Source organism: Jatropha curcas, chromosome 4, assembly GCF_041381405.1.
Source record: "Jatropha curcas cultivar XTBG-Jc1 chromosome 4, XTBG_Jcur_1.0, whole genome shotgun sequence".
Taxonomy (NCBI): domain Eukaryota; kingdom Viridiplantae; phylum Streptophyta; class Magnoliopsida; order Malpighiales; family Euphorbiaceae; genus Jatropha; species Jatropha curcas.
This window is the reverse complement of record NC_143154.1, coordinates 26,190,545-26,202,484: the sequence shown is the minus strand read 5'-3', so window position 1 is coordinate 26,202,484 and position 11,940 is coordinate 26,190,545. Positions and strand designations below refer to the sequence as shown.

Below are 11,940 nucleotides of genomic sequence, written 5' to 3'. Positions count from 1 at the left end.
CGGGCTAAGTTACCCATCGAAACTTTTGGTTTAACAATTTGTGTATTGGACTTCTGTAAAGTTATTGTTGACTATAATCTAGAATATCTTTGTATTTTGTTCTTTGAAAGTGTAAAAAATGGAGAGGGGGCAGTGGACGTAAGGGATTTAAAATATGATGGTATGGCAGTGTATTTAAAAATATGACGGTAAAATAGTTATTTTGGATAAAATATAGGGTAAGATTATAATTTTCCAATTAATAAACTTTTTCTTTTTTCTTTTTTTATCCTCTTCGTTTTTTCAAAGAGAAACAAACTAGCTGCTTTCAGACTCGATTAATTTCAACCCAAAGCTCTACGAGGTAAGAAATTTCTATTATTCATCTTTTATCATTTCCGGTGTTCTTTTGGTTTCCTATTCCTTTTCTTTTCCGTATCTCTGAATCACACTTATTTCATTTCAATTCTGTCAATGATTGACTGTAATTCGTTTGTTACCTGTTTTCCAGCTTGTCTTCGATAAAATGACGGACTGATTGAGTTGATGTTAGTTTATAGTTCTTTTAGTTCTTGGATCGCTTTCATTGTCAACTCAGATAGCTATTAACGAGCTTACAATTTTGAAGTTTCAGAGTTAATGCTTGCTAGACATTGTATTTGGTAGTATCATTTTGAGGTAAATCAGATAATTTAGGTCAGGAAGAGTTAATTGATTAAGAATCAACAGCTATGGATTTTTCCTTTTACTACCTGTAAGACGGATGGAAACAATAGCAGATGAACTTGAGGGTTTGGGAGAGATTGTATGGAATCTCAAGATGTATTTTCGTTGCCAAAAATCTGCAGTTATGAATTTTTGATATTATTAAATGAAACAAATTAGTATAACTTAGAAAATTAGGAAAGTCACATGCTTTATAATAAACGTGCTAAACTTTATGTTTACATTTTTTTGCCTCTGAACAAAAAAGACATTTATTTTAGTAAAATTGGAAACATTAAATGTCTGTTTGGTTTGCTTTGGAATGTGGTCTAAAGTTTTGTTGGTTCCTGAAATTGCATCCGCAGTTAGCTGAAACTGAGACTTCTAATCAGTATGGCCTGCATTACATAATCCTAGTGCAGTCGGTTGCGAAGCTTTGTTGAGTTGTTAGCATGTCTCTTTGTGATTTTTACAACATTTCCTTTGTTGTTATTATGGTTTGCTCTTAGTTACTTGGTGCTGTCTTTTTAAGCGCCGTTCTCAGATTTTTGATAAAGATGGTTTCTTGATGTTCATTTGAATCAGGTGGGACTATAGAGAAATACGAAAATGGAAAAGAAGGGGAAAAAGAAGATTGTAAAAGACAAAGTAGATGTTTCTAGCCATGATGATGATCTATGCTGGTGGTTTGTTCACAAAGGAATCGAATCTTCATTCCTCTCTATTGCTGTGTTTGGGTTGTTAGTTCGCGTGGCTATGTCAGTCCATCCGTACTCTGGCGCTGGTACTCCACCCGAGTTTGGTGACTATGAGGCGCAGCGGCACTGGATGGAAATTACACTTAATCTTCCAGTTAAGGAATGGTACCACAATAGCACATCCAATGATCTCAGTTACTGGGGACTTGACTACCCTCCCCTCACTGCCTACCAGAGTTATGTTCATGGCGTTTTCCTTAGATACTTTGAACCTGGCTCGGTGTCTCTTTTTACATCCCGTGGTTACGAGTCCTATCTTGGGTGGGCATCATAGTACTTCAGTTACTATTCTTTCCCCTTTTGTCAAATCCTCCATTCTATTCTGAACTGAATGTTTACTTCTGCTTTTGTGCTTTTAATTTTTCTGTGCTTTTCTTTGCAGGAAACTTCTCATGAGATGGACAGTCTTATCCTCTGATGCACTGATCTTTTTTCCTGCTATTTTTTATTTTATTCTTGTGTATTATCGCAATTGTTCAAGTGGACGTAAAAGTGATGTAGCATGGCACATAGCCATTGTTCTCATCAATCCATGTTTGATCTTAATTGACCATGGTCATTTTCAGGTATTACAAACTTCTGCTTGCTTATTTTCTTCTTCACACCTACCTTGTTATTGAATCGTGTTGTAGTATAGTATACCTTTTACCATCCTTATAGTATACCTTTTACCACCCTTAGATGCTTCTGTTTCAGTATAACTGTATCAGCTTGGGCCTCACTTTAGGAGCCGTTGCTGCTGTTCTCTCTCAGAAAAACCTTGTGGCTGCTGTCCTCTTCTGTCTTTCTCTCAACCATAAACAGGTGCTTTTCTTTTTTTCTTATAGGTTATTCAGCTTTTATTTCTTCTGGCTCTCTGAGTTGGTGGGCGGATGGCTCATCTGTTAGGTTAAAATGGGTGTTTACTTGTATTTTCTATTTTGAAGATGGGTGGTTTATGGTGATTAGCTATAACTCTTCACTTGAGCAGTATGCAATAGATTGTTATTTGATATTTTTCTTTATGATTTTCTTAGTTATTAGGTAAAATGATCATAATATTATAACTATGGTTTCTGCATTGCACCTGCTAAAATATGCTCAGGAGAAAAAGTAACATTTGGGTTTTATCGCTTATGTCTAAATCATTTTGTAATGCTTCCCCCTTCATGTTGCACTACATCATATGCTCTTGCACTAATATTAGGAGTGAGTTATACTCTTAAGTTTGCACTTGCTGGACAAACATGACTAAATAGAAATATAGGGCTGGTGATCCACAAAGAAAAATGTGGTTTCATTATAAAAGCTGTTGTAGATAGTGTTTTATTGTTATGCATCATCAAAGGGTAACTAATAGGGCGCTATTTGCATTTGGCTTATTCAGTATGTATATAAAAGGTTTCTTTAGAACAAAGGCTGTTGAGAGAATCAAATGCAGGGTGGGGAGACTGATAATTTTTACTGTAGGAAAAATTCCTGAGGAGCTTGCTTGGGAGATGATCATATCTATCTGTTGATTTTATAATATGATGCCAACATGTTCGACAGAAAAACCAAATTTCTTAGTATGTAACCTAGAACTTTCTTTCTTGGAGAAAATATATTTGTATTACTGATGGATGATCATGTTATGTAAGTACAGAAAATGCTTGTTCAGTGACATAAAACCCTGAGCATTTGGTAAAATGATTGTAGATCTAACTGGAATTCTTTCTGAGGAATGTTCAGTAGGTGGATAGTGCAGGTTATATTTCATCAATACGAGTTGAAGTTGAGGATAGCTAATAATGCTTGTACGAAAATATGGTACCAAATGCCTATGTCATGAAATTGTATGATTGAGGTGATGGTGAATTGCTATATGACATCTTTTGAAGAAGCGGATAGTAAGGTTCATTACTTTAAGAAGGTGAAAGTTACCTTTTTTGGACAACAAGAATAAATAATCAGTGTTCTTCCAAAAGTTGGCTCTAAGTTTTTTCATGGGCTGGAGTCCCTGTTGATTGGTATGCAGGGTCTGATTCATTCATCTTATTTTATCTGTCTAGGAACCACTGTTGTGGGATTCGGAGAATCCACCTGAACTTTTCCATGTATACTTTCTTAATGTGTCCCTTTTTGACAAGAAAAATCAGTGAAATACCACGTGGGCATAAATTGGAAAACCATTATATTTATTCTGATGTAATAGACAGATCAGCCATCCAGGTACCTATAATCAAAAGATCTAATGGTTGAAGTCAAAGGGATTTGTCATTTAATTGAATCTAATATCATGGTTCGCTTATAAACAGCTGATGCTCAAGTACACTTAACACTGGACTGGGTGACTTCATTTTCACATATCGTGCTTCCGACATGATTACCTGAATATATGTCATATTGGTCATGAATGAGAAATTTTTATGAATACTCTTGAGCAGACTGTTTACGATAGTCCCTGTGCCTTTAGATGCCACCCATTTGTGATCAGTTTCTCGCAATTGTGTGGGTTGAGCTTCCTATAAAACCCAAAATCACATTGAAGCTTATAATTGTATATAGACTAATGTCATTAAACTCCACTGCTACCTTGCCCGCCCAACACCAAAAAAAAAAAAAAAAAAAAAAAAAAAGGAAAAGAATAATTCTGTGAATATAATTAGTTTTTCCTATTTCTCAACCTCTCTATGATGCAAGTAGGTCTATGGAATTGTTTTACCCCATGGGATGAAGATACATGTATAAAGTTGCTAATGGCAAATAAGTGGAAAGGTCCCATGCTCTTTACTTTGTTTGGATTTAGAATGTGGCCAGGGATCCTGCAACACTTAACTTTTTGTGTAGATTTAAACTTGGTTTAAGGACAGAAGGAAAGAAATTGCCAGTCAAGTAGTTAGTGGTTAAAATATGTCACACTTCATGTTGTGCATATGTAGGCCTTTTTGGAATGAGATCTGTGGGCGCTTTTGGAAACAAAATTCATTTACTAAATGATAATAACATAAAATGCAAGTATAGTGACTAAATCATGTTTTCCTTCCAAGCAAAGTTGCAGTTGAAAAATCTAAGATTCTTCTTATATGTTTTATCTCATTATTTCTAAGGTTGGTTTATGCTTATCAGAAAGTTTCTTTACTCCCTTCCAGATGAGTGCCTATTTTGCACCTGCATTTTTCAGCCATCTCTTGGGTAACTGCTTAAAGCGTAAAAATCCTGTGCTTGAGATTTTGAAACTTGGACTGGTGGTCTTAGGAACATTTGCTATCGTTTGGTGGCCATATCTTCATTCAAGAGATGCTGTTTTGGAGGTAAAGATATATAATTATAGTAATAAAAGTTCGTTTATATTTTCATTTCCATTGGTTGATGGATATGGCAGTGTTGTCACCGGGTGCTCCAGGCGCTAAGGCGGGGCGAGGGGTAGGCGCTTGGTATACCTTCAGGCGAAGCGATATTAACTAGGCGTTGCCTAGGCGCCAAGCCGTTGCAAGGTTTGGGCGAGCGCCTCAAATAGAAATTGCTACTTCCCACATGGATATGAAAATCTTAGGTTAATATTTAATAGAAATATAAATACGAAAAAAAAAGAGCTAAAAGCGGCTGGGATAGTGATGCAGGGGAAGATGTAGGGCTGTCAGTTTTCAACAAGTAAGCTAGAATAGGGTTGATTGTAGGTGGAACAGTAATCAGTAATTAGGTTTATAACCTTTGAATTAAAATTATGAGGAAATAAGATGATTTACAATGCTACTAGTGCTGTCTATTTATAGTGATGAATCCTAACTAGACTCGGAATCCTAATTAAAGAAAGAATTAAAACTCTACTCCTATTCAATGATAAAATAGTAAATCCTAATCAAATAAGGAAACGGAAAACTAATGCAAATCTGAAATAAAACAGTAAATTAAATAAAATCCTAGTTGTGCTAGGAATCCAATTAGGACTAGAATTGCTCCTGCATCATTCTCCCCGGGTTTAAAAAAGACTCGGTTCCGACGAGTAAACCTTAAAGATCCTTCAGGAATGCATAACTTATTCCCTTTAAATAAATAAGCATCTTGCAATCGGTATGGCAGACTTTCAGCTTCTGAAGAATGCAGCAAATCAACCTTTATCTTGCCAAAACATGAATCTGAATCATACTGGTTTTTCAGTTCTTCAAAACCAGTAATTTGAGTGCTCAAAATTGACAAAATTGGGGATCTTCTGCTCAATGCATCAGCCACAATATTAGATTGACCGGATTTATACTTTAGTGAGAAATTAAATTCATCAAGGAAAGAACTCCACTTAGCATGTCGATTGTTGAGTTTATTCAGAGATTTTAGATACCTCAAAGCCTGATGATCAGAAAAAACCACAAACTCACGATAAGCTAAGTAATGCTGCCAATGTGGAATGGCTCGTACCAAGGCATAGAACTCTAGATCATAAGTTGAGTAACGCTTCTTAGCTTCAGACAACTTCTTACAAAAAAACTCAAGAGGTCTACCCTCTTGGCTAATAACAGCTCCAATCTCTTCATGTGAAGCATCACATTCGACAATAAATAATTTCTCAAAATCTGGAAGTGCAAGAACAGGTGCTCTAGTCATCAAAAACTTGATTCTTTCAAATGCCTTTTGTGCAAAATTTGTCCACTCAAACTTTTCGTCTTTCATAGATTCAATTATAGGACTCATAATTGAACTGAAATTTTGGATAAATCCCCTATAGAAAGAGGCCAAACCATGAAAGCTTCTAACTTCTTTGATGGATTGCGGTGCTGGCCATTCGGTAATTGCACGAACCTTTTCTGGATCTGGTTTTAATCCTTCAGCAGACACAATGTATCCCAAGAATACCACTTCTGGTTGCAAGAAACTGCATTTTTTCAGGTTTATGTGCAGCTGCTCTTGACGAAGTACTTCTAACACTTGTCGCAAGTGTTTTAAATGATCTTCCTTGGTGCGGCATTCAAATAACCCATCTGATGTCTTAAAAGCTATTTTCCATTCATCACCATGCCTCATTCTAATTTGGTGATATCCACTTTTCAAGTCAATTTTGGAAAGCACTTTAGAACCCACTAGTTGATCAAGCATATCCTCCAATCTTGGTATTGGAAAGCGATATTTGATTGTAATCTTATTTATAGCACGACTATCCACACACATTCTCCAAGAACCGTCTTTCTTTGGTGTTAATAAGGCTGGGCAGGCACATGGACTTTTACTTTCACGCACCAGACCTTTTTCCAATAATTCCTTAACCTGTCTTTCTATTTCAGCCTGCTGTAAAGGAGGCATTTGGTATGTAGGCAGATTTGGTAAAGCTGCTCCTGGTACCAAATCAATAGCATGTTGGATGCTTCTTAACGGTGGCAAGCTTTTCGGTACATCTTCACTAATCAACTCCTTGAATTCCTGCAATAATCGTTGAATTTCACAGGAATATTCAACTGATTTTTCAACCTAGTCAGCTCCTATTAGTTTGCTCACTAAGGCATACGTGACTCCCACCTCACTATGCGCAACTGCAAATTCTTTAACACTTACAAGCCCATTTAATTTACTAATTGCAGCTCCTTTATTTGCTATTCGCCTTGTTTCTTCCTTGAGAGGATGCAAAGTGTACTTCTTGTTGTCCTTTTAGAACGAATAAGTATTAGGCCTTGTCTTATGGTCCATATCATGATCATACAACCAAGGTCGTCCCACTAGAATATGCCCAACATCCATTGGTACTACATCACATAGTGCTTCATCTGCCAAGTCATCTCCCATTGTGAATTGCACTAAGCATTGAGATGTTATTGGTATCTCGTGTCCTTTCTTCAACCAACCTACTTTGTATGGATGAGGATGTTTTGATGTAGGAAGCTTTAATTTTTCTACAGCCACCTTTGATATTATATTTTCCATACTTCCTCCATCAATGACTAAATTACACACTTTGCCTTCACAAATAACACGTGTATGGAAAATGCTACGCCTCCTCCAATCTTCTTTTCCTTCTTTGTTCATGGCTGTCATGATTGTTCGAACAACTAAAAACTCACCTTGAGCTGGGTGAACATCAATTTCTTCTACTTCCTCATCATATTCATCAAAAATAGGGCCTAGGTCTCCATCATACTCGGCTAAATTCACCCTCCTTTCTGGACAAATGAATGAAGTATGTCCCTTTTCTCCACAAGTAAAACAGCGAACTTGAGAATTGTTGCCTCTCCTTGTAGACGAACCAGAATTGTTTTGTCAACCATAAGGTACTATACCTTTCCCTTTATCGTTCCCATTCACACGGGTTGTCTCTTCATTGTATTTATTAGTAACGGCAGCCTCTTTCTTGCTTCGTTGAGTTGTTTGAATCCCTCTTGCAGCTCCGAAATTGTTTTGCCAATTGCTTCTGTCTATGGGCCTTCTAGCACCGTAACGAGAAACTCGCTTTTGAGCTGCTAAGGCATATTGGCGAGCATCTTCAAGTTTGTGTAATCAGACTATGCCCATTTCATCTCTAAGGGACTGATTCAAACCAGCAAGGTAGCGAGAGGTAATTTGTTCATTACTTTCAGATATTCCAACTCGAATGGACAAATTATTAAATTCTGCAGTGTACTCTTCAACAGACATGCTATTTTGTTTCAAGCAGTGGAACCTTTCATATAGTTCCATTGCGAAATCAGCTGCTAAAAATTGCTTCCTTAGCTTAGTTTTCATGTGCCCCCACGAGCTGATTTTAAGCTTTCCTTGTAGTGCATGCTGCTCCCCAACTCTCTTCCACCATTGAAGTGCAGTACTCTTTAATTAAGCTTTACAAAAGGCAATTTTTGGGTTTCAACCATTGGTTTCCATTCAAAATAATTTTCTAAACTAGTTTCTCAATCTAAATAGTCTTCGGCATGCGATTTCCCATGAAAATCAGCAACTTCAATTTTAACTCCTCCACTATTTAAATCAAGAGCATGAAGTAAAACGCTCTTCCAATCTGCCTCATGCTGTTGGGTTTGCAGGTCCAGCTTCATGAAAGGGGTTTACGTTCTCGACTTCCTCTTCACTCTCAAGAGCTTCTTGAAAATCAAGGTTTTGGTGGTTGCCTTTCGGAGTCTCCATTTGGGCTTCCACGGGTTCCTGATGCTGCGAGGCTTGTACAGCCCGGGTCAAATCCTCAATCATTTGCCGTATCTCAGCTATTTCATCTTGTTGGGGCTGATTGCCTCTGCCTCTTCCAACCACGGTTTAATTCAGACAAAAAAAGAATCCTAGGATCTGTTTTTGTGCTCTGATACCAGTTGATGCATGGGAAGATGTAGGGCTGTCAGTTTTCAACAAGTAAGCTAGAATAGGGTTGATTGTAGGTGGAACAGTAATCAGTAATTAGGTTTATAACCTTTGAATTAAAATTATGAGGAAAATAAGATGATTTACAATGCTACTAATGCTGTCTATTTATAGTGATAAATCCTAACTAGACTAGGAATCCTAATTAAAGAAAGAATTAAAACTCTACTCCTATTCAATGATAAAATAGTAAATCCTAATCAAATAAGGAAACGGAAAACTAATGCAAATCTGAAATAAAACAGTAAATTAAATAAAATCCTAGTTGTGCTAGGAATCTAATTAGGACTAGGATTGCTCCTGCATCAGATAGAGAAAGTTTGACAGCCATTTAATAATTAGGTCAAAATTTAACACAAATATGGAAAGAAAAGGAAGGAAAGTGGCTGAAAATTGGAAACTTTGACAGCCATTAAGTAAAAAGATCAAAATCTAATCTAACCATTAAAAATAAATATAACAAATATAGAAAGGAAAAAGAGAAAGTGGCTTCAAATTGGAAGCTTGACAGCCAATCAAAGAATTAGGTGAATAAAATCTAGCAAAAAGAAAAGGAAAGCACGTAGGATTTCTGCTACATGAAAGAACATAGCAGACTCAACATAAAGAAGAAAATCCTTGGGAACTAGAATTTTAAGTTTACATGACATTGTTTTGATTCTTCAACATTCATCTAGAATTCTAAATTATTTAATGTGCTTTTTGAAATTAATTTTTGGATGCATAATTCTAATTCTAAATGCATGATAGAGTTTCGAACTTTTGATTTCTTTAACAATACATCTAAAATTTTAAATCACCTAATGCTTTTTGGAACCAATGTAGAATTCTACATTTTGAGTTGTCTGGAATTTTTTAATCCTCATATCACTCAGGCGAGCGCCTTGAATGGCACCTCGGGCAATGGAGGATCTTGTTGCCTCAAGGGCGCCTAGCACTTTTGATATCACTGGGATATAGTTCTATCTGTGACTTCTTGGGGTTTAAAAGGATAAAATTTCATGTGCATTCTTTTATCAGTTCACATGTTGATCCGACAAGTGGAACACACGGACATCTCTTCTTGCAGTTCATATTTTAATCTCTAAGCGAGGCCTTTGGTCACTATATCATCATTGATGCTCATAATTGATATTAATTCTTGTTTGTTCATGACTTTTCTGACAATCTTATCCTCAAATTAGTTCTTTGAAGGATAAAATATATGCCATTTTAGTAGCTTTTAGAGGAATTGAGTATGCATTATTGTATATCATGTTTTAGTCACTGGCAAGCAAGTTAAGGAGAATGGGCTAGTATATCCTTTTTGTTTCAGAATCTTGTGCTGTGTAATACTGTTGATTGTGATACTTTTAGTGTTCTAGTTGAGTAAGCATTCTGCTCTGGAAGAGATTATGATGCAAGTGCAAATGGAAGTGCTCAAACCATTTCATATTTCTTATATGTTCCAATTGCAGATCACCAATTGGACACTAACACCAATGTTCTTATCACATGAATTCAAGAAAACACGTTAGATGTTGTTTCAGAAGGGATGTATTGGAGGTTGAAAATGATCATTTAGTGTTCACATGAACTGGAAACAAGAAAAGCTTGATTACACTACTCAGGAATCATAAAGTTGATAATTATATACCCTATGATGTAGGAGAGGTTGAGCAACCAGCGTACTAATGCTATCATGACATGCTATTTCCAAGCAACTGATGAGTTTTAGGATTCAGAATTAAGAAAATAGGGACTTTTAGGGTTAGGAAATTGAATTCAAGTGAGAAAAGAAAGAAATTAGAGGGCGTTCAGGGCTGTCAGCTGTGAACAGAACATGAGTTATGCATGAGCAGTGATGGAGTAGCAGCAGCAAAGGGAAGATAGAGAAGTGGGAAGAGAAAAAACCAGGCACAGAGGCCATGCAAATGAAGTCAAAATATAAGAAATCTAATAAAACAGTTAGTTTATAGGTATTTATAGTCTTACTAACTAATCTATTACTAGGGTTAGGAATCCCAAACTGGAAAGATTTTAACCCAATACTGAACAGCAGCAACCAGCTTCTGAATGTTTCTAATGAAAACAAAAATTAACTTTAATAGAATGCTAACTCTCAAATAGAAAAATGTAGAAAAGGAATATGAATTTATAATTAAAAATTAAATCAAAATAATGTTGCATATTGTTTCTTTTTACTGCATCACCTTAATTTACGCAATGTATGATTCTTTCTACAGGTTCTTTTCCGTCTTGCTCCTTTTGAGAGAGGGATATATGAGGACTATGTGGCTAACTTTTGGTGCACTACATCAATTGTCATTAAGTGGAAGAGATTATTCACAACACAATCGCTTAAGTTGCTCAGCTTAATTGTTACCATATTAACATGTCTTCCTTCAATGGTTCAACAAATAATGGCTCCCAGCAAAAGGGGTTTCCTGTATGGGCTGCTGAATAGTTCTTTCTCATTCTACTTATTTTCATTCCAAGGTAAGTGAAATATCCTTTCTTTTCCTCATTATCTTATATATGATTTGTATTTTGTGTAGCAAATATTCGCATCACTAAAATAAATTTGCAGTTCATGAGAAGTCTATTCTGCTGCCACTTCTTCCTGCAAGTCTACTAGCTGTGGAATTGCGTGGTCCATTTGGGTTATTGATGCATTATGCATTGTTTTCTATGTTCCCACTTCTGTGTCGGGACCAATTGATTGCTCCATATATAGCTCTTTATGCTCTCTTCTTCCTTATTTACTTTACACCTGGTGGAAGAAGAGATGCTAAGATTCATCATTCCACCATGCCCACTTCCCTTTCACTTATTTTAGCCTTTTTTTATCTGTGCTCTCTTGTCCTTCACATAATTTACTTGACCATTCGTCCCCCAGAGAAGTATCCTTTCCTTTTCGAAGCAATGATTATGCTTCTCTGCTTCTCTCACTTTGTGGTGTTTGTTTTTTACACCAATTCAAGGCAATGGATGTTGTCAAGACAAGATAAAGAAAAGAAACTAAATTGACCTTTCTGTGTTCTAGAGATTAGTTTTGGATACTTGATAATCGATAATTGATATTTTGTATTTTTTTTATTGGTGGGAGCATTGATGTAGAGCTGGCAAATTCATGTGCAAGCATTTGCTGGGGACATACTGTTTATGTGAACGATTGATCAATTGAAGATTCTAATGTCTACTTAATACAATTAATGTACAACAGATTGAATTA

The 11,940-nt window shown here is 36.2% G+C and overlaps 1 protein-coding gene across 7 annotated transcripts; it reads left to right on the top strand.

The window, feature by feature from the left end:
- Window positions 1-141: 141 nt before the first annotated feature.
- On the top strand, window positions 142-11,940 carry LOC105638725 (ALG6, ALG8 glycosyltransferase family). 7 transcript variants are annotated; one of them, XM_020681174.3, is made up of 8 exons: window positions 142-160; window positions 289-343; window positions 1,270-1,703; window positions 1,825-2,008; window positions 2,124-2,246; window positions 4,553-4,714; window positions 10,952-11,204; window positions 11,296-11,940. In XM_020681174.3, exons 3-8 carry the CDS (start codon window positions 1,294-1,296, stop codon window positions 11,733-11,735), a joined length of 1,572 nt encoding a protein of 523 aa, XP_020536833.1. In that variant the 5' UTR covers window positions 142-160; window positions 289-343; window positions 1,270-1,293; the 3' UTR covers window positions 11,736-11,940. The 7 variants fall into 7 exon arrangements, with proteins under 7 accessions (XP_020536833.1, XP_089576471.1, XP_089576472.1 ...); XM_020681173.3 differs by lacking the exon at window positions 142-160 and adding an exon at window positions 491-657 and having other exon boundaries at window positions 239-343; XM_089720344.1 differs by lacking the exon at window positions 142-160 and having other exon boundaries at window positions 200-343; window positions 2,139-2,246.